The sequence below is a fragment of the Platalea leucorodia genome (genome assembly GCF_965183815.1).
Source record: "Platalea leucorodia genome assembly, chromosome: 20".
NCBI classification, from domain to species: Eukaryota; Metazoa; Chordata; class Aves; order Pelecaniformes; family Threskiornithidae; genus Platalea; species Platalea leucorodia.
The window spans coordinates 8409824-8435584 of NC_138842.1; the positions used below are offsets into that span (position 1 = coordinate 8409824).

Sequence of the window (25761 nt, forward strand, 5' to 3'; positions counted from 1 at the left end):
TCGCGCCGGGACGGCTGTCGCTCCGGCTTGGAAGGGCCGGTGCCCCCGGAGCCGCGCGGGGCGGATGGGTTTGTGCCCCGGGACCTGGCCGAGAGCGTGCCAGGGGACCGAAACCCGGGACTGGGACGTGAACCTCTGCGCTCTGGTCCAAAAAGGCGAAGAGCGGGCAGAGAGCGCGCGCGAGCAAAGCCGCTCAAAAAGCTGATGCTGCGGCGGGAATCGAGATCGGCTTTTCTCCCGTGCCTGCGAACTGGGAGTTGACTTCAAAGGGGCAAATCGGAGCTCGGCTTAATCCGTGGAGGGGAGCTCATCCTTGTGCGTTCGGCGTTTGAGGGTCTGTAGGTGGAGGGGCGGTTTGGATGTCCCAGCTCGCGCTTGTTGGAGCTGCTGAATGTTTTGCCTTCTCATTTTATGTAACGGTAAACGCTTTGGACAGAAGTTCTGCGGGTGTTTTATCGGAGGCTTACAAAATAACTTCTGCGTGTAACGCAGCAAGTACAGCGTTGGAATTCAAAGCTGACTGCGTGCTCTCTTAGCCTAAGAATGGGAACCGGCCAGAACGCCCCAAGAAAAATATCGTATTCCAATGTATTTATTATCCCATTGTGCTTCAGGGCATTTTGTACAGGTTTGCACGTTCGTTATTAATTTTGTCGTTTACTTCTTGCCTATTGCAGCGGCAGAACTAAAGATTTCGGAACGGCTTTAGCTTACATGTGCAGGCAGTTAGGGAGATCCTTTCTCTAGGAAAGAGATCGGGCTGGTGTTGATCAAAATTCATCCTGGGCGCTTTATGGAAATAAAGATTTCTTGGGTTTCAAAGAGATGATTAAGCTGCGTGTTGTGACAGATGCTACTGACAAAAAAAAAAAGATGGTAAAAAATCTGCAAGAAATGGGTTACAGGTATGGATATAAGACGTGTCTGCTCATGAGAGAAAAACCAAACCCATCGTCTGACTTGAAACAGTTTTCCTCGGTATTGGAAAATCCCCTCCGCCTGACTAATGCGTATTGGCGGGTTTGGGGGGCGCGGGCGCTGTGCTGTCCAAACCCGAGCGTGTACCCGAGCGGACTCGGGTAACAGCGGCATCTTCGCAAAGCGCTGGGCGATCGCAAAGAGCACCTCGGAGCGGAGGGCCGGGGCGGTCCGCGTCCCTGCAAGCCTCCCCGCGGGTGGAGGATGCCGAGGGAAGGTCCCCCCGCCGTACCCGCGCCCCGGCCGCGCTGCCCGATCGATGCCCTCGGTAGCGTAGGTTTGACGGCTGCGGGGAAGGGCGGAGGGAGAGCAGATGGGCGAGCTGCCTCCAAAGACACGCTTGCCGGTTCAGAGCGTGACCAGGGCCGTGCCGACTCCGAAGCGTGTGGCTGCTGCCAGCCTCTGCAGGACAGACATCGAGGTGACGGGGCAGGTGACAAACCTGAAACGTGTCCGTTCTCTCCTTCCGCGCTCAGGGTTTCGGCAGAGGCTGCCGCGGCCGTGGCCCCCCGCCGCAGAGGCAGAAAGGAATGGAAGGCAGCGGGTGCCGTTAAATAACGTCGGTCCGATAATGTAAATGTACTGAATGCACGCGTTGTCTGCCAAAAGCGAATCTTTCATCAGTGTTGCTCCTCTGACCTGCGGCAACCCGCTGGCCGTCAGACTTGGGCTCCGAATGGGACAAGTCGTGGCAGAGAGAGGAAATTCCACGCGCCTTTTAAAACTCCGGATCAATCAAGGTCTCCTTCCTTAGATCTAGGCTGTCTGTGTCCTTGATAGCGATGTAGCTGGGAGATAAAATGCAGATAAGGAATTCTGTATTAGGGCGGCATTAATAATAAATGAGCGCTGATCCTAATTGAGTATTATTTAAACATACGGAAGGGAGGCAGCCGTCTGCTGGGACCGCCGTGCGTTGACAAACTGCTGCTCCCTGGCTGATGCCGCTTCCGAGCAGCGGTAGGGAGACCGAAGCCTTGGATTTTGGGTGGTGTCCTTGACGGGTGACGGCTTGCGGTGACGGCCGAGTGTCAGGAGCGAAAGGTGTATTTCTTCTGAGGCTGCGCACAGCTTTGCCTCGTGCCGCGCCTCTGCTCGCTGCTCCCTTTTGGCGACCCCCGGCAGCCCCTTCGGAGCCCGCAGGCAGCTCTCGGGGGACGAGCTCCTCCTGCTCCCTTCCTCAGACCCCGCCGCAGAAAGATCCGCCTCTCCCGTGCACGGCCGCCGAGGAGCGGTGCGCCCGCGGGCGTCCTTTGGGTGACGCTCTGATAAACCTCCGACCTTACGCGAGCCAGGCGGTCGTCGGATCAGTGACCTTTTATTGTCCTGCAATGGGCTGTCAACTTCCAGAGTAAAAGCAAGCGGTCAGCTGCTTCTGGTTCTTGAAAGCTCTTCTTCTGGAAGGCTAGTTAAACTGTTTGAGCATCCCTAGTACATAGACAGGCAGATATAAATAAAATAAAAAGCTGCAGGAGCAACATCTTTTATTTAAGAACTGTCAAATGGGTTAAGAAATTAGTTCGAAACCGGGAAAAACGTAGCACACGGCTTTCCAGCTCGGCCATGGCAGCAAAACATGTAAATTGTGCTTTTAGACATCGAAGCTCCGTAGTGGCGGGCGCGACTCGTAGGATTCCTCCTTCAAACGGCCCGAACCCGTTAGCTTGAAATACGGTCGTGCTCTGCAAGACTAAATTTCTGGCAATCGTTATACATGGCTTTCTGTCACAAGATTTGGTTAGAAGTGTGGAATAAAAACCCGAGGTCTGCAGAGCAACGGGCTGTCTCGCAAAAACGGGTACTAACGCTGCGAGCCCTGCCAAATTCTTCCCGCCTGGTCGCCTCCTTTGCCGTGGCCCCCGGTCGGTGACAGATAAGGTCCGTATTGATCCGCGGCATCCGCCGACGGTAACCTTTGAAGGGACAGGCGATGTATGGCCGTGGAGTTTTATCTGTCGCTGTCTGGGTAATAGAAAGACAAGCGTGACATCTAATCCCAGCGCAGGTGACAGATCATAAATCTGCGCCGATGTGGTTACCGGTGATGGCAGGAACGAAGGGGAGGGGCGCGAAGCGGCGCTGATGGACGCCGGGAAGTCGGGAAACGCATTAGGCTGAAAAGCCTGTTGGCCAAAAGCGCCTAGGTTTTTATTCTGACGCTCGAAAGCCGTGTTTTAACTCGCTCGTTAGGTGGGATGCGGGCCGACGAGTTTGCTCTCGCCAAGGAGGCGGCATGGGCGCGCGCAGCCCCCGTCGGTGCTCTCTCCAGTCAGCGTTTCGGAAAGCGCCCGGATTTGGAGGGCTGCTTCTCCGGAGGGGTCACTGGGAAGCGGGGCATTCCCAGCTCCCGGCGGCCTCCGGCGTGGGCAACGCCGGGCATTTTAATAATTGGGGGGCGCACGGTTGAGCAGAGGAGCTGCTTCCCTTTGGACTGGCCGCGCGTAGCCGGCTGCGGAGCTCGGCAGCGTTGCGCATCAGTTTTCTCTCCCTGTGCCGTTTTGGTTACAAACCAGCAGAAAGAATTCCCCGAGGCCGTTTCATCACGCAGAAATTCACAAATGTTTAAAGTAAATACAGCCTCTGGTGTCAGTTCGGAGCCGTTGTCATCTTTTATTCTTACTCTTTAAGTAAGGAGAGCCGTAAAGGTGGCTGTAGCATTTTTTTCCTCCACAAATTCAATAGCTGTGCGCAACTTGCTCGAATTTGCAGTATATTTTTCTGTTCCATAATGTAAAGATGCTCCCCGCAATAAGTAATTTTTAGCACAACCTTGCATGTTCTCTCTGAAACGAGGAGAGGGACTCGGCGGGGAAGCGCGAGCTGCAGCTTGGCGAGAGCTGGGGAAAGGAGGCGCCCGCCTCGCCGGGCGCATCGCTGCTGAAAGGCGCTGAAAGCCTTCGCACGTGCGCGCAAGCTCGCTAAAATATGGACTGCGAAAGAGGGGGAATAGGTCCCCGCCATTACAGAGGTTGAGTAAAGCGTGTGATAAGAAGATGAAGTAGCTGGCGCCGAGGATGCCGAGCGGCAGCAGCGGCCTTGTCCCCGCAGTCAACGTCGGGGAAGCGCGCAGAAGTGCGCCGCGAAGAGCGGAAGCCTCGTGGTAGCCAGTCCCGGTTACGGGATCGCTGGTGGGGATCCGCTTGTGTTGCGTGGCTGGCCGCCCAAAAAGACGTGCCAGCTCTTCGCCCTAGGTGCGATGGGTCTGGGGACACGCGGCGAGGTTGGTGTCGATCTCGGCTCCGGTGATAACGGTACGAAGCTTCGATCTGGCGCCTCCGTCTCTTTTTCCGTGCCCTCTCCTGAGAAACGACAAACCTTTGTGCAGAATCGTTCTCTGCTTCGAAAGCAGAAGGCGCTGCGTGTCGCCACGGAGCAGTTCCTTCGCTGGCGCCGCGCTTCAGCAGTGGCCTTTCTCAAAGCGATTCTTTTAAACCTACCCGTAGCGGTAAAGGAAGAATAGCATGCATTAAATTTGAAAGTAAAAATACTAATACAAGGTGAGCGTTACCGCCTCCGTCTGCTGTAGCCTGAGCTTCGGCGCGAGGGGCTGAGCTGTGATATCCCCTCCCTTCGTCTCGGCGCAGCGGGAGCTGTTCCGCTCGGTTCCGAGGCTGCGGCGCGGCGCCTTGCCGGAAGGCAGCTCTCGGTGCTCCGCAAGCGGGCGGTTCCGCGGGGCAAAACTTAACGGCGGCCTGTTGAAGATGACAGACCTGCACGGCAGAACAGACCTGAAAACGAGACTTTTCTGGAATGCTGTTTGCTTGCCGCCGTTACTTTCCTTGAAGAGCTTTTTGGCCTGGGAAGCGGAGCTGCGTTTTGGCCACGCTGAGTCAGTTGCTGGCCGTGGAGAAGATGTTGAAGAGGGAATAAGAGCTACTCGAATGCAGGAAAATCTCAGAGGCGCTTGACTCGGGGTCACAAAACCGGTAATTAGATCTTATTAGAAGAGAAAGGTAGGTGCCGTTTCAAAATGTTAGCTGTAAATCTTGGTGGAAAACAAAACTTTGCTTGGAGGGTGCGAGGGTCAAATTAAAAGAAGAATTGCTCGGAGGTGCCCACGCGAGGCTCCGGGCTCCGTGGCCTCGGCGGGTCTCCGTCAGGGCTTAGGCACGGGCGTAAGCAGCAGCAGGCTGCCTTTCCCCTGCCTTCCCTTCGCCCTAAAGCTGCCACAATAAGCTTTTTTATGCAAGTGGATGACAGCGTCCCTATCTCCGTGTGCTCCAAATGCGCCTGGAGGAGTCCAGACTGGGTTTTAGCATGTGTTTTTTAAGCGTTCCTTTCCCACGCCAGACCCAATCCTTTTCATCGCTGGTGCGGGACCTCTTCAGCCACAGCAGCGTTCGCGTGCGATGAAAGCCGCGCCGGGCGCTCACACGCGTACGTATATTTTGTAGGCAGCCTGAGCTAAAATTGCTATCGTTCTTTTGCCCGTGAAAAGATGTCATGAAATTAAGCCTGTGAAAAGCAATTGCCTTTTCTTGCCAGCACAATTAGAGTGGATTGTCCATTCTTCTCCAAAGTTCAAGTGTGACGAGTGCAGCTTTTTAAAACGGTCTCTCAAGACTTCCAGGCCAGATGCACTGAGCTCCAGCAGCTTCTTCCAGCACAGCGTCAGCAGTTCTCTTCTCCCTCCTCGAAGGAAATCTGCAGAGCAGTTAAATGGCCGTTTGACGTCCTCCTTTTTCCTGCTCTGGAAGGTTCCCGTACCTGATCACGACAAAAAGTCTCTCTGGTTCCTGCAGTCTTCCCGAACAGGTGGTTTGTGGCCTTTATTTTAAAGGGATGCTCTCTCCACGATGGATGGAGAGCACGTAGAAGCTGCTCAGCAAAGGGAAGTAACAGCGAGGAGGCGAAGCTTTGGCGTAGGCGGGTCGCGAGGCGTTTGTAAAACGCGTGTAACGCTTCTCCCAGCTTCGGCTGGCTATTTAAGCGCCGCGTTCCTTTTCGGTAGCTGAAATGGATAGGTGGGTTTCGACACTCGAGTTATATTAATTCCGTGGATTGCTCGCGGCTTCATTTTCCCCTGGAGCATCTGAACAAATAGTTTGTGTATCTGTGTGGGTTGTTTGATTTGACTCAATTTATGAGGAGGAATTCTGTTTAAGTTTATGGGCTCGCCTCGTTCAGGTATCACGAAATGACTCGTTCTTGGAAAGCGTTTGCGTCCGGATCCTGCGTACTGAATCAGCAGTGCCGCTGCTCGCGATGGCGTACCCGTGGCTCGTGTTTGGTTGGAAATGGAAGAATCGTGCTCACCAGCACGTGTTTTTAATCTGTCCCTCTTTCCTCCCCGATGCTTCGCTCCATCCTGGTGTGCTACAGCCGGAGAAGGAATTGATTTTAAATGTGACCGCTGCATAAGAGCCAAGGTCCCTGGGCTGTGTCCAGCTGAGAGGAGCTTGTTTGGAGCACAGTTTACTCATCTACGTCTGCCTTTGCAGCCTTAAAAGCAAAGGCTGCAGCGGTCTAAGGCAGAAAGATAAGTGCGAAAATGAATTGTATAGGTTCCAGCCGAAGCCGTTCCTCAAGCGTTGCATCCCTCCATCTTACTCCCCCTTCCAGCAAGCGTAAAATACGATGTCGTTTGTTACATCGCGCGGAGAGATGCAGTAAATGAGGCTGGAGAGTTGTGTTGGGTAATAAAGGCAACGCGCCAAGCGGGTTTTTTCCTTCCCCTTGCATTGCCGATACCTGTTTCAGCTATTATACTTGCTCATTAATGTTGTGGACGTACGTTGCGTGTATACGGCCGTTCACCCTGAAGCCCGCCTCGGGGGCTGGCTTCTCTCAACGTTCCTTTTCAGCCCCCTCAAGAGCAATGCCCTACGCTCGAGATCAAAACTCCACGTCGGGTCTTGGGGTCTGTCCGTTAACGCGCGTCGGGCACCGGGAGGAGGATTCGTGCTTCTTGTTGGACTTCCCAACGAGACACCGTTGTCTAACACGGGGACAACGCACGGGGGCTTTTATAGTCCGTTCGCACGTAGCAGGCGCAAATCTCTCCCGCGTGGTTCTGTTGGGCTGTTTTCCCGCTGGCCCTACCCGCGCCCCGACCCCCCCCGAGTATTGCGCCTTGGCCGGGATTTAAAGTTGGTTTTCAGTAGTAGCTTCCCTTGGCTTCTCTCAACTTCTGTGTTGGGTCCAGAAACTTCATTTCCCCCCACCCCCAGCCTTTCCTTTTCCCTTACAGCATATTGTGATGCTGTAAACGTGTCTGACGCTCCTCAAAATACTTACGTGCTGCCGGTAAATATTTACCAAGAAACTTCCTGAAACGTTGACGTGAAGACGGGTCTAAAGAGTTCTCGCTTCATGTCGCGTTTTTATTTAATTTCGAGTTCGTAATTGCTGCTGTTCACGGAAATAACTTTCTTGTCTTGGTAAGCGGGAGCAGATATGAATACAGATACCCCAAAGCCTCAGCTTGCACGGTCTGGTGCTTTCAGTTAAGCAAGCAAATTCAGGCCAGCGGAGCAAGAGGAGCTTTGCAGACAACGGCCGGATTAGACGCCCTTTGATTCCGAAGAAACGCGCGGAGCCCGGGAGGCCGGAGACGCTGGCTGCTTCGGATGCGGGTGCGGCGTGTCCTTACGTGCACCCTGCCTGCCGCTAACCCGGGCCCCCGGGGAGAGCAGCCCCCTTCTCGAGAGGGACCTGATGCCAGCCTGGAGCCAGACGCTGGGCTTGTAAGCCATCAGTCGGCGGGCTTAATGTAGCAGCATCCCGGCATGAAAAGCTTCAGTGCCTTGAACTTCAAATAATTTATTTCTAAATTACTTCTACTGTAATTCTTATTAATTCAAATAGGCTTCTAAGCCGATGTAAAATTCAGTAAATGCAAGGAACAGTTTAACGAATTGAAAATAGGATTGAGTCTTTTAAAGTAAATGTAAAAAAATATGCTAGCAATAATTGCTTAGATGGAAATCGAATCTTAATAGCTTTGTTAATGATTTGTAGTGAATATTGCATTTCTGAGAGCATATCAAGCTGATCCTTGTGCAAGAACCTTGTTTTGAATGGGTTTGATAAAATTATTCCCCAGAAGCAGTTAGCAACGTTTAATATTTCTGCTTGTGCTGCTTTCGAGATGTCAGGACGTCGTTTGCGCTGGACGTGGCTGTTACGGATCAGTTCCGCGCTGCGGCGACGCGGCGCGGCTTTTCTTTAGCGAGGCGAGACGCGGCGCGGGCGCGGTTCCACAGCGCGACAAACTCGCCTGTTACAGCCGTTAGAAGCGTTCGAGAACACCGAATGAAGGGTACCGATGGCGTGGCGGGGTGGCTGGGTGCTCGTCTTCGGTTCCGAGGGATTCGAGCGTGATCAACTTGTAGAAAGCGGAGTCGGAGCCTGGAAAACGTCTGTGACGGGCTCTTTGCACCTCTCGCGACGGGCCTGGGGGACTCTCGTCTGGTACGGGCGTTATTCTCTTTGATAACAGCTTTTCGTCTCGCTGCTCAAAGTTCGTCAATCTGGAGAAACGAAATTTCTACCGAAAGGGCAGAAAAACGCGCCGAGGCTTCAACTCGGTGCCGTCGGGCACGGAAAGGCCTCTGGCGATTTATCAATCTCTCTCTTTCCAGACGATGCAAACTTTCTGTCAAACGCTTATTTCTAAGGCGTGTCAAATAGCACAAGTAAGTCAGGAACAAGGAAAGATGGAGGCAATGCAAGACGAGGAAAAAACAGAGTACGAATAACCTCCCCAGATTTACTGTTTGCAAACTTGATGGGAATCGTGCATTTTTGCATTTTTCGTGGCCGCCGTGGGAGCCGGCCTCTCTCCCGGCCGGTCGCGGTGCAAAGGCAGCTGTTAATCAGCAGAGGGCTGCTCCTGGCCACCCGGCCTCGGCCAGGAGCCCACCGACCTCCACGTCCTTTGGCAAGTCGGCAGTCCCCGTCTCGAAACTTCTCCCGCTTCGCTTTCCTCCTGGTCCGTGAGGGCTGCGTGGTTTGAAAGCGGCTCGTTAGCGAAGGGGGCCGTGATGAGGGTGCCCCTGGCTGGAGCCCCTGGGGCGGCGTCCCCCGCTCCCGCCCTGGCTCCGCGCTCCTCCCGCTCGCTTTCCGATCCTGACGAGATTCCCGGCCCTTACGGAAAAACGGAAACGCGAAGCGCTTTTTGTCAGATTCCCATCCTCTGCATTCCTTAACACGTGGAGCAAATTTCTCAGCGTGCGTGCGATGGAATGATTCGATTCATTAGGAGGAGAGTTTTCGAGGTGATGACCTGTAAATGATTACGAGGCTCCCACAGCATAATTGCATCGAATTCTTCTTTTCCTGCCTCTGGACATTAATAGCGCCTGCTGATTACACAGAGTGAGTAAAAACTGGTTCCCGAAAGTCTGTCTGCTCAAGTCAAAGGATAAACGCTTCTTACAGCGAGTTGTTCTTTCAAGGTAATTTAACAAAATTCATCTGTTGAGAGAGGAAGCGAATTTCTGCCGTTGCCGCGCGTGTGGCGTGGAGCTTGCTCCCCCGAGGCCGGTACGCGTACTGAGGCGTGGAGGGGCACGTGGCGGCCAGAGACCTGTCCTTCCCTCGTCCGCTGCCTTTGGTCGCGCTTTGGAATGCAGCCGAGAGGACGTGCCGGGCTAAAACAGCTTCTTTGCAACAAAAAGCGTGCTCCGTAATGAGGCCGGGCAGCGGTCATTTTACAGACGGCCACCGAGTAGTCCTTTTTCCTCTGTTCCCACCGTGGACCGCCCTTCCAATTACTCCTCTTTAATTTAGCGGTGGCCGGTACAGCTCGGGGGGAAGATCCCTATTTGTATTCCCTGGCATTGCCGTTTTGAGCGTTCGTCGTGCGGGTAACCGGATCTGTGCAGTGAAACCAGTACCGGTCCCGGCAGAGCCCAGGCGTGGCTGTGGGCGGTGTGCCTGTTGGGTCGCTGGGCGGCGGGGGGTAGAGGGGCGAGGGTCCGTTTCCGTGTAACCCCAGCCGGCTGGAGGGCCCGGGGCGAGCGACTCGCCGCCCTCCGCTGCCTGCCCCAGGTTCCCCCTGCGGACAAGACGAGCTTGTCCTCGGCCAGGCCGGTCGGTAAAAAATCCCAGGTCCTTTTGGCAGTGGCCGGGGTCGTGCCGCCGGGCGCCTTTTGCAAGAGCGCTGAGCGCGCGGCGGCGGTGGAGCTTGCGGCTTCCAAATGAAACTCGCTGGCATCGGTTCTGACGCGGCTCTTTCACCTTTGCTCTCTCTTTAAGGTGACGGCCAGAATTTGGTTACTGAAGATGTGACGGTGGTGGAGGGAGACGTGGCCACCATCAGCTGCCGAGTCAAGAACAGCGACGACTCGGTGATCCAGCTCCTGAATCCCAACAGACAGACCATTTATTTCAGGGATTTCAGACGTAAGTCCCGTCGTTCCTTGTTTGATAACAACTGCTCCTGCGCCTCGCTTGCCCCCGGGAGAAAGCATTTGCAGAGCTCTCTCCTTTTAATGTAATGCTAGATGCTCAAAGTTTAGTCAATTCTTCAGCGGGCGGATGAGACAGGCAATCATAATCTTTCTCCTTAATCGAAACCTTGATGGTCCCCTTTAAAAGTCAGACCGTCTTACTTTGCAATAGGAATTGATTGTAGTAATTCAGGGTGAATTGCAATCGAGTGCCAAATATTTAGCTGACACAAACAAATTGAATAGGGCAACGCCGAGACAGCGCAGTGTTCTCGGAGGTAATCCGTTTGGTCCAAAGACTGCACGCTTCAAGCCAGTCTGCGCTGCTTTGTAACCAAAACGACGTCTTCCGTCACTGCCGCGTCCGGCGAAGGAGCCCGGCTTTCTTTCCTGTTGTGACGATGCCGCAGAGCGCGGTAGCTGCGATCAAACCCTTTAAATTGTCTGCGGGAACGTCACTGCGGGGACGGGACGCAGCGGTACGTTGTGCCCGGCGCTGTGGAAGCGCGCGGCAAACCGCGCTCTCTTCGATGACCTAACGATGCGCGCGTGCGGCGGCTGCCTCGCTCCACTGCCGCTACTCGCGGCCCTCGGGTTCGGCTGGTGAGACGTCGCACGCTCGCTTTCCAGATTCCTAAAAGCGTTTGGACAGCCGTTACCGGTCAGGAAGCAAATTTTAAACTATACTTTTCCCAATTCCTTTATCTTTCACGCTGTCCCTAGTCCACCGACTGCACGCAGTCAGAAATGGGTGCGTGTAGGAGCGGACTTTCACAATACACGATTTACCGATGTGTCCCTAAGTCATCTGATAACAGAACGGCCTCCAAAGATTTGATACCGTGCCTGGTGGCTTGCTCGTGCTGATTCTTTGTAATGATCTGAGAGCAGAAACATTTTCTAGGTCCAGACGTAAAGGTAAGAAGCGGGCTGGAAGCTGCAGTCAGGAACCGTGGGGTGCTTGGGGGATGCTACTGCCGTTGTATAGACCTTTGGCTTTGTCGGGGGGCGAGAGGGGACGCCGCATCTCTCATCGCAGTCCCTAAGGGTGTGCTTGCTCCGCAGCGCTGAAGGACAGCAGGTTCCAGCTGGTGAACTTCTCCAACAGCGAGCTCCGGGTGTCCTTGACAAACGTCTCCATCTCTGATGAAGGAAGGTACTTCTGCCAGCTCTACACCGACCCCCCCCAGGAAATTTATACCACGATTACAGTGCTCGGTAAGGACCAAAGAGGCGCTTGCGGTAACTTTGTAATCCCCGGACGCACAGGGCCGGCGGGACGGGGCTCCGCGCGGCGTCCGGAGAGCTCCAGCCGCCCAGAGCGAGCCGCAGCTCTCCGGCGATAAAACACAGCAAGGATTTGAACGCTGAGTGCTCTCCCACCGGAGACGAGCTCGGCGCAGCTTAGGGCCCCAGCCTGCAGACACAAGATGTTCCAGGGTTGCCAGCGGTACCAACGGGGTCGCCCGGTGGCGTGCCGTAGCCCCGGTGTTGCCGTCCTGTCTTGCAGGGCGTCCCTGGCTGCGCCCCGAGCCTCTCGTTAGGTTACGTCGTATCTAGAAAGTAAAAGCTGTAGAAAATGTCTTTCAGTAATTATCTGATCTGCAGAGGGGAACTAAATTCACATGAATGCTTCGTAGCATGGTAGAACTGTTTAGTTTATGAATTTTGTGTTTTCAATAATCGGACTACTCTGATTACGTACTGAATCTTTTCTTCCGAAACTTGGGGATTTGAGAGATTACGTTTTAATGACGAATAACGGCATCTTGGCCCATCAGTGATGGTCCTTAAGGGCAGATATTACTAACAGCATCGCTGGGGAACCTCCTGCCATTGCGAAGATGCGTAAGTCTCTGCACGTTTGTCAGTTGGCCGCTATATTCAGCGAAACCTCGAGTTCAACTACTGGAAAGCCGTGGCTTCCTATTAATTGTAGCAAAAATTTGTTTTGCCTCTAAAAGGGCGTAAGATCTCTCGTTTGCCGTGGTAAGTTTGCTCATTTGCTTAGGAACGGCTGTTTGCAGAGCTGCACAGCCCTGCCCCGCGCTCGCCTTTCCTTCCCCCCTCGGGCGTTGCGGGGCCGCGGGGCGTTGCAGGGCGTTGCGGGGCCACGGGGCGTTGCGGGACCGCGGGGCGTTGCAGGGCGTTGCGGGGCCGCGGTGCACGGGCAGCCGCCAGACCGAGGCGTTACCCATAACAGCAGCTCCTGCTATCAGAGCCGCTTCTGCAGATCAGCAGCGGCTTTTAAGACTCTATTAATAGGAAAACCTGAATCACAGAGGGTGACTTAATGCAAGATCTCGCTCGCTGATTAGTTTAAATCTTCCTTCTTTTATTTAATGAGATTTGGTTCTTAGCTTTTTATACGTTGCTTAAATAATGTTTATAAGCAGTTCTACTGTAGCTATTACGTTTATCAACATCTTCAAAGTTTTAGCGTGCTTTCCGCTATTCATAGGCATAGGCAGCTCTCGTCCAGCTTTTCTCTCTAATCATAGGCACGCAAGAGTAGTTTGGTGGATTACATTTCACCGCTAGCAATGCCGAGAAGGTGTTTGATATAGCGGTATTTCCTTTATTCACCTATAAGCCAGCACTGCCTGTCTTTCAAGTGGGAGACAAAATGCGGGTTTGGGGGTTTTTTTTTAAACACGAATCGTGCTTCAGGCTTCAGGGGAAAGTCTGTTTTCTTGCCTCGTGCTTTTTGAGAAGGATTTGCAGCGCGGCCAGCGCGGGCCCGCCTTGCCCTGACATCCGTAAAGCAGCGGGTGTTTTCACCTTCGTGGCGTACGCCGGCCAAAGCGTAGTTCGCGGAGCAGGCGGCGAAGAGGGGTGTTTATTGCTAGAAGACTAAGGAGGGGGCTCGCTCCTCGGTGTCGGTGTGCGGCTGGGAAGGCGTTCCCCACCAAAGGTCTCGTGGTCGTCGCTCAGGCTTCGATGCAGCTGAAGTGCCCCCAAAGAGGCGTTTTGCTGCTCTGGCCCCGAGGCTGCGGGCTTCGGAGAGCGCCGCGGCGTCGCGAGGCGTCCCTGGTTGTAGGCAGGGTTCGGAGAGCTTCGCGCTCGCTCCTTCCCGCTTTAGCAGCCTGCCTCCCCCCGCTCTCCCGTGCGCTTTAATGCCTTCTGTGGCACGATATGTAGATTTATTCATGCTTAATTGGAACATGTGAAAATCTCAGACATGTAGCCCGTTCTGTTCTCTTCAGAGAGAAGCCACAAGTGACTAATTAGTCCATTTGATCATCTGGATGGTATTTATACATATTTGTTCTTCATTAGCTCAAAAACGCCTTCGTCACATTTGAACTATGCGGGTGCTTAATCATATTGATCAGAGCAAAGTTGAGTTTCCTTTGGAAGTTCTGGGTTTTTTCTGAAACTGCGGCTCTGTGCTGCACAAACTCTTGATGTTCTTTTTTTTTCGGGTTTTTGCCGTGCTAGCTACCGGTGCCTTCGTGGGGGAGAGATTTCTTGCGTCTGTGTCGTAATTTTTAAGCCTGGCCGTCGCATCTCTGGGTTGTGCTGCAGCGGTGGTTATCCCCCTGAAGTTCGAGCCCGGCTCTGAACGCTACTGGGTTGTTTTTCACCGAGTATCGCCTCCTAGCTCACGTTTTATGAGAAGACGGGTCTCTGGGGAGAAGGGCAAATTACCGTCCCAAGGGAGTTGCCACGCGACGCAGGTGCCCGTCGCTGGCCGCGGGGCGGGCTCTCTCCGCCCTGGGGTGGTTTGGCGTTTGGCTGGGGCACGCGGCGTTTCAGAGGGGGCGGCGTTCCGCTCTGGCCGCCGGCTCGGAGGCTTTTTGGGCGTCTTAAGTGAGCTTGGTGTTTGCCGGGCTGCCTCCCCTCCTTACGGCGGAGGCTTGAGGCTGAAGAGCAGGAGAGCCAAACTGCCTTGCGAGGCAGGGGCGCAGTAAGCGACGCGCTTCCAACGCCAGCTCTTGCCTTTCCTCTCCTCGTCGGAAGAAGTCAAGAAACGGGCGTGGAGTCAAGCTGTGTTTTTAACTAGCGACAAACCCAACCGAATAGCGCAGGAGACTAAAGCGGTGCCTGCCTGGGGGAGAGAACGCCAAGTTACAAATTTGATAAGTAATAATTTGCAAAACTACGATGCTTCTTAGGTGGGGAGCGAAAGTGCTTGCTCTGATTGCTGTGAAACCGCCTATCAAAGGATTTGATCGATCGAAAGATCAAATAAATGCTGGTGGCTGGTTTCCTCTAGCCAATTTTATGAGTTTTCCTGAAGGTTTTGTCTTGTGGTAGTGATCGACAAAATGTTTTTTTCATCAAGCCCGTGTTGTGTTGTTTTTTTCATTGCAGTCCCGCCGCGCAACTTGGTAATTGATATCCAGAAAGAAATCGCCGTTGAGGGCGAAGAGATTGAGCTGAACTGCACCGCCATGGCCAGCAGACCAGCCACCACCATCAGATGGTTCAAAGGAAACAAGGAGCTAACCGGTAAATGCGTCCTCCCGGTCCCTTGCTTCTTTCGGGTAGCTGACGTGATTGATGTAATGCTGGGTGTTTGTTCTCTGGTGCCCGTTTGAGGGGGAAAACAAAGGTTAAAAAAAAAAAAAGTAGAGCAAGCTGCTTTCAACGCCAGCTCCGGAACAAAGGAGTATGTGGGCAGAGAGATGATTCTCTAACACAGAAGGGCTGAACTCCATTTTGTGCTCTGCCTGCCTGCCGGGCTCGAGCACGGGGTTCTGCAGTCGTTCTGTAGCTGCCGGCGACCTTGAGGAGCCCCAAAGCCGTGCGCTGAATTTATTTCGGCGGTGGCTTGTGTAGCTTTCCGCCCTGGTTTTGGTACGAGCAGGATCACCTGCGCTTTGGGCTGTAAAGCTTTTCAATTCACCGTCACGTCTAGCTCTCGTGTTTATAGAGCGTTTTCTCCGCGTTCAGTTGAATATTCATACAAGATGGGTTTCTCCTGCTCCCTGAGGTCTGGTTGCTCCTGGTATTTGCACATTCAAGTCGCTGACGCTGATTGCATGTGACGGGCTGTTAGTTTAAGTCTGCATGCAGACGCGAGCTTGGTTGACACCACCTTAGCGCTTTACCCGGTCTGCGACACTGAAGGGCTCTCTGCAGAAGCCCAGACTCCTTACTTCGAATCCACACCCCTGCAAGGGCAGGACAAAATCCTCTCTCTAAGCCCGACACCGACGAGCAGCCGAGCGGGACACGTGCGGAGACTGTGCCGGTAAAGGCGGAGCGCAGGCCTGCTGCCGCGCCAGGCGGTGCCCCGCTGGCTCCCGGCGCCGGTGGCACGGAGGCGGCGTGCGGATCTTCCACCCATCCCCTTCTGGTCTCCTTCCCCGTTCCGGCGGGCAGCAGCGCCGGCGGTATCTGACCCCTCGTGCTTGACGTGTCCGGCTTCTTGGTTGAGTTTTCTTGTGCTGGCAGTTGAAGCCCAGCTTTCCTCCCCCTTTGACGGCTGCTGAGCTGAGGAGCAGCTTCTTGCAGTACCAGCTCACCCTGCTGATTCTTCGGATCTCTTTTAAAGCAGAAGTAGGGAAGCTGAAGCGCTTGGTCGCGGCTGTGAATAGCAGGCAAGCGCGGCTTTGCTGATCAGAAAGCCTTTCCTCTAAATATCAAGGGGTGTCGCTTCTGCGTCTGTCCTCGGTTTGGCTTTAATATGTTATACAGAAATATCTTGTGTTTGAAAGACCTCTGCTGCAAAAGTTGCTCTTAACGTTTTGGCTGTCAGTTCTTAAATGAAAAGCCACAGATAAGAGTATTGGAAAAGGAGGCGGAGGTGCGTTGTCAGCAAGCGCTTGCTGAGTCCCTGGCAAAACCCTTTGTCCCCGCCTCGTCTTTTCTTCCTCCTCGTTCCCGTGCCGCGCGTCACAGCGCCCTTCGGGCAGCCGGCCCTGAACCGTGCCGTGCTCCGGCCACCGCTGCTGTCCTCTCCCTCAAAGGGAGCACCGCCGAAGTCCTTCAGCCTGTCGATGCTACTTTTAATTAAGTTAATCTGTTTAATCGCTTTTCTAGCTCATTGTTGATTCAAGAGTGGGAGGGGATTTGTAGCTCATTGATTGAAGAGTTTGGGGATTTGGGGCGGTGTAAGGGGATTGTTAATCATCGCGGTAACGTCGCGTGGACTGGAACCGCCGCGGCCCCACGGAGAGGTGACTTCACGGATGCGCGGCCCCCTCCCCAGGCCTCGGCGGCTGCAGAGGGGGGACAGGTCCCCGAAGGGCACGGGCGGGCGGGAGGTGGCCCGGGGCGGCGGTGGTTCCTCCCGTGATCGCTCTCTGCTCTCTCCGGCAGGCAAGTCGGAGGTGGAGCAGTGGTCCGACATGTACACGGTGACCAGTCAGCTGGTGCTGAAGGTGGGACGGGAGGACGACGGGGTCCCCGTCATCTGCTTGGTGGATCACCCCGCTGTCAAAGACTTGCAGACGCAGCGTTACCTGGAAGTCATGTGTGAGTAGCAGAACTTTTCATTCTCTTAACGTATGAAATGGCTCATTTAAGAGTGCGGGAACTATTCACTACGTGGTAAAAGTACGGCGTAGCTGGGGTTGTTATCCCGTTACTTAAAAACTGAAATCCGAATGTTGGGTACCACTTCATGAGTTAAGCCAGGGCTTTTCCCGGCCCTTCGGCGATACAATAAATACGTACTTCTCTTCTTCTAAGGAATAACTTTCTGTACCTAGAGTTTGTACCATCAAAGGTTCCCGGCTGGGCTTTATAATTGTCAGAACAGATTCAATCTGAGTATTTTTCTTTGAGCATCCTACTTATCCCTTTGAAAAGTACTTCTCTGCTACCGCTTCTCTGCAAAGCCACTGCTGCCGCTGCGAGTTCACTGGCAAAAACTTGGTACTGAGCAAAAGAACCTCAGCGTTGTGACCATAGAGCACCAACTGGTTTTCGAACGCAGAGTAACGTGAATTGCGTGGCGTCTGTAGTAACGCCGCGGATTAAGGCCAACCTATTTTCTATAATGCTCCTGCCGTGTTCGGTGTTAATAGCGCGTCTCGCTTCACGCAGGAGCTGCTCTGCTGTATGCGACGTGAGCAGGTACCCGAAAGTAGCGGTGGCCCCAAACGCGGCCGTGCCTGAGTTTCAGCCGGCGGAGATGACGGAGCCGCTGCGTTCGCCCGCCTCCACCCAGAAAATGGCTCCCCGAAGCAAAGTCAGGCAGTCCTCCCGGCAAGGCCGGGGTGCCGCAGAGAACCGGGGCGCTGGGCTTGTTTTTGTAGGTGCACTTCAACTGTAACGTTACATCGACAGGGGAAGTTTTGTATTAATTTATTTCATCTGCTTCATTATGTAGCTTCATTATGAACATCTTGGTTACAATTCTCATATCTCTGGAACTAGCGGGAAGTAATGTTCCTGTAATGAGGAAAACAGAAATGATCAGATACTACCTAAATTGGCAGATACTAGATTCCTTGCGACTGTGCTAATGTGTAATTCATTTATGCAAACTTAATGTCCATTAACATTTCTTGTAGAGCTTCATTAGCTTTAATAATACATTAGCACCTTTGTGAGGCTTGATCAAATACTTAAAGGGGATAAAAAAAATCCCATCTCCCCTGTTATGCGGAGGTATTGAAGTCTCGCCGGCGTTCTTCCCCTGGGTTGAAAGGGCATCAGGCTACCTTCAGGCTTCCTTCCAGGAACCCCTCCGAAACCCTGGTCGTCTGGTGGGACAGGAGAGGGCCCCTGTTTCCGCCCAAAGCGTCACAACGTTTTCTCCGTTCTTCCCCAAGTAAATCCCTCCTTGACTACTTTCCTTTGCAGCCTTTACGGGGCTCCCCATGCGGCGAAGGCGAAGCACGCGGAAACCGCGGTTATTGGGGTGCCCGGCGGGACGCGGGCAGCCTTCGGCTGCCGCGCTGGAGGCCCCTGCTGCGTCCGTTGCGCGGGTTGCTGCCCTCCGCCCTGACTTTTAGCGTCCCTCTGGGTTGTCCGGGAGCTGTTTGTTGGACTGGGGCTGGCGCGGAGCCTCCTCGGAGAGGAACGGGGAGGTGTGGGAAAAGGGCTTTCGGACTGGTTTGGTTTCCCGGTCTGGGCTGAATCAAACTCTGAGCTTGTTACAAGTAATTATGGTTATACAGGGGGACTTGACCCACGTTAGTCCAGTCGGTTCCTTCAGCGGGCAGCAGCAGATGGCTTGAGAGAAGGGTACCAGCAGAAGAACATGTCGTGCGTCATAACCTTGCGGCTCCCAGCAGTTAGCGGCTCCGGGACTTCACGTGCTGGAGCCCATCCAGACACTTGCAGTTAATACCTGCTGTCGGACCTGAACTGAGGGGGTAGGAAAGGCAGAGAGCGAACGTTTACCCTTGAGCTTTTCCTGCTTCCAGCTGATGGCTTGTTGGCCGACGGGAGAGCGCGAGCAGGAGGAAGAGCCTCTCGTCTTCACGGAGCGGCGACTCGACCAGAGCTCCTGCGGACACGGCCGTGACCTCCTGGGGAGCTTCGGCTCCTACAATCAGACCTAACGATGCTTTCTCGATTGCTTTTAGGTGCGGGATTTGCAGCCAGAGCAAAGGACTCCTCCCGAGGGCTGCGTGTGCGCTTGCACTGACCGCGTCGTTGCCTTGCAGGGACGCCAGCTGCCGAGCCTCCAGCGCCGTGGCAGTCAGCGCTGGCTGCTGGTCCCGCGCCCGTGGTCATTGCCGCTCTCCTCGCGGCCGCAGGGGCGTCGCTCCAGAGCAGCTAGCGGTGTTGCTTGCTCGGGTCTCTGCTCTTACGTTCTCTCCCCATGAGCCCTGCCCGTTCCCACCGAGGGCACAGCAGATCTCCCTCTCTGGAACATCAGCAGGGCACGGGAAAATGTTTTTCTCAGCAGACGTTGTATTTCTCTGCACTTAATGTATCCAACTCGAGCATGAAATGCGGTGGGGAAGGACAGGAGGATGATGGATGGAGCTTTCTCAGATAATGAGGTATTTTTTGTCTGACTAAATTCCAGAGTATGGAGAGGTTTTTTGTAAGATGCAACTCAAAAGTTGGGGTTTGGTTTGGTTTTGTTCTGTTTTAAAGAAAAAAAACAAGCAGAAAACTGCGTAGTTCGGAAAGCAGGGGAGGGAGAGGTGGGACACTTGTCATCGCAGGAGACCGCTCAAAATGCAGCCTGCGAAAGGGAACGGCCCCTGAGCCGCGCGCGCTTCGTGCCCCTGGGAGGCGGGCGGTCTTGAAAGGAAACCAGGCCTTGTCCGAGGTTGCTCTGCCGCGCGGTCCGGCCACGTTTCCAAGAAGAACGTGCCGTGCCGCCGCTGCTCCTCGGGGCCTTTTGCAACCTTCCTCGGGAGCGCCGGGGCGCGGGTTCGGGGCGGCTGATGGCAGAGAGGAGGAAAGAGGCATTTCTTCCCCCAGGGTTCCTTCTTTCCCCTTCAAAATGTTTACCTTTTCTCTTTTTAAGGCGATTTTCGTAACGTTGGGTATGTCATATGTCTCTCGGTAAATGAGGACCCTAAGTGTCATTGACAATCTGGAGCGTTTGTGCTTCGGTTTAGTCGGAGGTGTTGCCCAAAACGTGCGTTCATTTTATTGAAATGGTCTTCTCTGCCAAAAAAAGAAAGAAAGGTGCAGAAATCTGAGTCTGCAAAGTGACCTGCTTCACGCTGTTTTAGAAAGAACTCATTTGAACGTTGTCTTCTGTGTTGTGGTTGCAAGAAAATGGCAGACTTGGGGGTTTGGGTGGTGTTGGTCTCTCCGTAACTTCAGGAAGGTACTTGTAGGTGGCCGGTGGCCGCCTCAGCCCAGCCTGGGTCGCTCCAGCTTCCCTGAGCCGGGAGGAAGGAGGCAGGCGATGCCCTCGCGGGGGGACGGGCGGAGCAGTTTCAGACTCTTCCCGGGGTGAAAGCGGGCTTCGTCGTAACGTTGAACCTTGCGGCACCGGCGTCCCCCGTGCCCGTGCGGCACCCAGCCCTCTCTCCCCTCAGCCGAGGTGCAATAAGGCGACCGTTGGCCCTGCTGCACCCGATTTGTCTCGCCGCTGCCCGGGTCTCTCCCCGGTTACTTCCGAGCCCCTTCGCGGGCGCCGAGGCTGCCACGTCCCTGATTGCGAGGGAGGGCCGGGTCTCCTGCTCCTCCTCTCGTGCACGGGGGGCTTCTGCTACGGCAAAATAACAGGCCCGCTGCGTTGGCTGATCAGCCGTCATAACGCATGCTGATCGCTTGTTACTATACCCTAAGCTAAACTTGAAAAATAAATAGCCAGTTCACAGCACAGGTGCTGAGGGGAAAGGCTGTTTTGCCGTGGTCAGCAAAACTGCGAGTAAGACAGATCCACGCCGAGTATTAACTTGTCCTGCTCGTGGAGTAAGCTCTTTGTTGCATGTACAACGGGGCACAGCCTGGCCCTTTGCGGAGTTTGGAGATAAACGCGTCCGCGTGGATGTAGGGTGCGTTATTAAAAAGAAATCTCGGCAAACAAGCGCTCTGTAATATGTATGAAACCCTCCCGGTAACGCTTCTCGAAAGCAAACAGGGTTTGACAAATGGTGCCGCGTACCCGCCGGAACGATAACGCTTTCGTGCTCGATGAATAGCGGCGGCAGCGAACGCAGCGGCCGCGGTCCGCGGCGTGGCCTGGGCTCGGAAGCGTCCCCCGATTCCGGCGGGGGCTGCTTGCCTGTCGGGACTCGGCTCCCTCGACGAGGGGTGGAAGACCAGCGCGCCGAGTGTAATTTTAGAAAGGAAATGAAGCAACAAAATGCATTAAAATATCATTAAGGAATTGAATGGAACCAGATATTCTCGGAGACAGTCAAGTTCAGCCTTCGTGGTACTTCTCCGTATCTCATTACGTGACACTGGAAGCGAAACCATCGAAGTTTCGATCTGGCATTTTCTCTGGGTTTTGTGGTTTGTTGTTTTTTTTTTTTTTTTTTTTTTTTTTCCTTTTCTGAATTTCTAAGTCATTGCACATTCATTTTTACCATATCTACACGTCTGCTTTTAAAATAGGCACCGATGGAATCTGTTTCGGCCTCTGCTGTTACGATGGGAGAATTTTTTGCGCCCAATTATGTTAAAAATCGGCCGTATACGCATACGCTGCCACATCTCCAGTAATCCTCCTATTTCTATCGAGTACAAATATTAATTGCATAGTAGGCAGCGAAGTGATTAACATCAATGTAATTTATCATCTGGAGATTTCTAGAAACGAATAAATGAGTTGTTTTGTTCAGCGAGGTGTTGACCCCTTCAGAAACTTTGATGTAAAGCGTTTTTTTCTTCTTTTAGTAAATATGAAAAGCACCGCAATCAGCCGAGTGTTCGCTTATTTGATTTTCTGGGGCATTAGCCGCTCCTGTTTGTGACATTTCCCAGTTGGGTGCTTGTTTGCGAGCTCATTAACAAGGTTTTCGTGGGGGGATGCTGTCGGGAGCGCGCAGCGTGGCCTGGGCTCTGCCTTTTGCAGGCGCTGAGCAGCAGCGCGCCCGTAAGCGGTCAGAGGGAAGCGCTTGCACCCGGGGCGCCCGCCCGGCGCCGCCTCGCCTTTTCCCCTGCAAGCAAAGCGCTGAAATTCTTTCAGTCGAGGGCGAATTTTGCCAAGTGGTGTTTGGGGCCGAGAGGCTTTTCCAGAGAGGGGGTGAACTGCCGGCCAGAGGCTTGTTCGTGGTTTTAAACGTGGGATCGAGTTGTTTCGCAGGTTTCTGGATTTTGGCTGAAAATCAGCGATGCGGACTCTTGTCCCTGCGAAGGCGAGGAGGAGGTAGGGGACCGCCGGGTCTGGGCCGCCTCCGACGCAGACTCCGCTTCCCGATAAGCAAACCCGCCTGATTTCGGGATAGAGGTGACAGTTGTGTTTACACCTGGGGGTAAACGTTAACTTCGCTGACTTCTTTTAATATTGGAAAACATACTCCTCCTGCTCTTCGCCTAGCGTGCCGACGTGGCAAGGTGCAGCAAGCGCCAGCAGTCGGGTTTTCGAGCAATGAGCGCGGGCCACAGAGCAAAGCGGAGAGGAGGAGCCGGATAACGCAGCGCCCGTCTGAAGAAAGACGTGTAGAGTATTATCTGGGTGATTTTGAAGCTGGAATTACCTCAAGCGGGCAGGAACTCTGCTTGGTCTGCAGGATCCTTCGCCTGGGGATGCCGTCCGTCATCGTTTTTGCCAAGAGGTGCCCATCGGGAATTAATACGGTAATCATAAAATGGATTTTAAAACTTGGATTCGGTACCTAATTTTCAGCTGAATCATTGAAAAAATCCATTTTGCAGTTTCCTCTCTTGGCAAACAGTCCGGCGCCGCAGACGATGCCGAGCCGCGCGCTGCGGTAGCCCTGTCCCAGACCCGCCGCAGGAGCGCGCCTTTGCTCGCGTCTGCCGTGAAGAAACCGGCCGTCTGCGGTCACGTGCGATTTGCTTAACATACGCGTTTAGCTGTACTTTGGAGCAGAGGGAGAGAAGTCCCGTGCTGAAGATGTACCGAGGTCCCGGACAGCCCCTCTCGCTGTGCGTCCAACCGAACCGTCGGGGAGAACCTCAGCGTTGTCAGACGGCGCCCGTCCCGCTCTGCGGCGGAGCTCTGTGAGCCCCGGCCTGCTTTCAGAGCATCTTCCTCATTCGTCTTTTCGTACGGTTTCCCCCCGAAGCAGCGCGGGGGAAGGCGGCTTTCGGCTGCCTTCCGACCGCCGCTGGGAGCACGTCAGCCGGGAAGGGTTGACTGGTTTGTTGCTTGTGGCGGTCGGCGAGGATTAGGCGTCACCGGGGCTTCGGAAAAGAAGTAGCGTTTCCCAAAATGTTTTTACTGTGTTATTAGTGACTTTCGGTGCAGGTTTTGTGGCGAGAGCGGACGGGTTGCTGCATCGTAGGAGCCGTGTCGCTTGCGCGGGGATTGCTGGGGGACCAGGGCTGCTGCGGTGTGACGATTCGACTCCGGTGTGGTTGGCATGGCCGCAAAGACGACGTCCGTCAAGTGCAATGCAGGTTTTCTGTAGCAGCTTCTAGTTGCTCTTCTGCACAGTGCAATTGCTGGGTACGACCGCAGAGTTAAATTTATTGCACGTCGTTTCCTCATTAGGCGTGTTCTGATTGTATTTCAGGGGAGAGGCACGAGGGCGAGAACATAGCCACCTTTCACGTGCCACCTTGCCTTTCCCGAGAAAACCAGCCTTTTGTTTAAGTACGCGGTCATGCTCCCAGATAAATGTCACGCTTGCCGTGTGGTAGCATCCTCGCCGGCTGCAGAATTTGGCCACGGGGCGGGTGGGTGGAGACACCCGTGCCGGTGCCGCCGCCGGAGCCCGTGCTGCGCACCTGCAGGAGCTCCGGCTTGCGCCAGCCCTTTGGGAAGAGGCGCTCGGGGGAGGCCGGGAGCCTGCCCTCGGCTTGGTTTTGGGTGCAGCCCCGCCGAGGAGCGGCGGAGGGTCCCGAGGCCGACCTGACCGGAGCGTCGTGGTACCCCGGGCGCGCGAGGAGGTCAGGCTTGCCAAATCCATCCGGTGACGGGCTCTGAGACGGTGAGCTTGCCGGCCTTCGAGGTCGTAGGTTGGCCTGATGAAAGGAGGTATGGGTAGAAATGACAGGCTTGGGCTTTTGTGAGGCACCAAACGCGGTGTAGTGTGCTATCTCGGCTGATGAATGAGATCTAAGCATTATCGATGGAGCGCACATTTAAATGGATTAAGAAATCGCTAACTGGCAGATCTCAAAGGATAGTCGTTAGGGAGCAATCAGCTAATGATGGTATTTTTAGAGTGAATGCACTGGCCTGGGTGCTTGGCCCGATGCTGTTCAGTGCTCCCGCGAAGCATTTGAAGTTCTTAAAAAGTCACTCTTAATAATCTTTGCTGACGGCGCCAAAACTGGGCGAGCAGCTAATGAGAGGAAGAATAGGGACAAATGCAGAATAACTTGGGGGTTTTGGTAACTTCCAAACCACGGAGTTTTGAAACTGTTTAAGATGGTTCACGTCAGCGGGCGCAGCCTGGGCCGGGCAGGGAAACCCGGAGGGGAGTCGGGCTCTCCCGCGTTGTCGGCCGGGCTGCGCCTGAGCCCCGGAGCGAGCGCCTGCCGCTTCGGCACCGCGCGTCGGCTGGAGGAGTCTTCAGCATCTCCGGGGCGAGGAGCGTTTGTCGGCGCGGGGTCGGGCCGGCACGCAGCGGAGCCGGCCGGCGGGGCGGGGAGCGGGGCGCGCTCTCCCTCCGGGAAGGCCGCCGTTCCCGCGCCTGCCGGCACGCAGCGCGCCTGTTGTGAAAGAAATCTCATCACACGCAGAATGGGTTTGGAATAAGTTTTTCAAATTGGTTGCTGCTACAGCGCAACCTTTAGACTACTGGTATTTAACCTTGTATCTCACTCTTAGCTTTTGAATGAATTTAGCTTAATAAAGGTGCCTTATTAAATTACTAGGCTGGTTTTTTAAGCTGCTGGAAACAGGCATGCTAGGAAATAGCTTTGGGTTGTTAGATCTAATTGGCTGCCGGTGGCGTACGCGGTGGCTTAGATGCATAGATGCGTGCGTTTATTTTTATGTCGTAACCCAGCGGTGTGATGTTATGAAGTTCCCAGTCGAGGATTTCGGGCTGCTGGAATGCACTTGGTGGTCAAAACTCTGCCGCTGCTTGCCTCAGGCCCAGGATCACCACCCGAGATAGTCATTGCCCCAGACTATACAGCCACAGATGTGGCGGCCGGCACATGGCCTTTTTAATAAAGCGGTTGATAGGTGGGGAGCGGCTAGTCCGGGCGTGGAAAACCACCGCAGCTTTACCAGCGTGGGCTACTAAATGTCACAGCCCCGTGCAGGCGCTGAGCTCGGGATCCCGTGGTGCTCGGCATTTTGCAAAGCTTTCCTAACAGAGTCCGTGGTCGGAAGGCGAGAGGTGCTGGCTTTGTCTGAGGCCGGGCGCTCAGCAGTAGCAGTGGAAGTGGAGGTTATCTGGAGGCACGTCCTTACGAGGAGGAGAAGGCGACGCCTCCACCCCCACCAAACTCTTGGTTGGAGCGAGTGAGATTTTTCTCGTATACCGTGAGCCTGATGAAAGCGTCGGTTCTCCTGAGCGCCCAGCCATCCTTCGGAAGCCCTCAGACTTGTGAAGCGTTTTCACAAGTGCCCGCTGTAGTTGCCGGCGTGCCGGCACGTCCTGCTTAGGAGAGGCGTTCACTCCAGTAACTCCGTTGGGAGCGCTCTCGGCTTCGCGCGTGCGCGCACGTCCGCGAACAAAGCCCGGATTTCTGTTGCGGGTGACATCTCCGCGGTGTCCAGATCGAAATGGTACGGGTTCACTTTGCCGCTTTCACTTGTCCGGCGAAGGCTGTGGGGCTGGAAAGCGGAATGGAAGGGCTCGGCTCCAGTAGTTCGGGGAGATGCCCGCTTCGTTTGCCGTTCGTGCTCGGTACAGCGAGCCTTCAGTGTATTCCTCTTGATTTCCATAAGTAATTGTCAGCTGGTAAACAGCTCATT

General features: G+C 54.4%; 1 protein-coding gene across 1 annotated transcript in view; it reads left to right on the forward strand.

Moving 5' to 3' along the window:
* The window catches only part of CADM1 (cell adhesion molecule 1), a gene marked incomplete at its 5' end in the record, with an annotated part of 159910 nt that overhangs the window by 98017 nt on the left and 36132 nt on the right, over positions 1–25761 (forward strand). Inside the window, 4 exons of the mRNA XM_082330508.1 lie at positions 10180–10326; positions 11439–11591; positions 14691–14828; positions 16644–16799. Coding sequence (XP_082186634.1) covers positions 10180–10326; positions 11439–11591; positions 14691–14828; positions 16644–16799 — 594 coding nt within the window. The remainder of the gene's footprint in view (positions 1–10179; positions 10327–11438; positions 11592–14690; positions 14829–16643; positions 16800–25761) is intronic.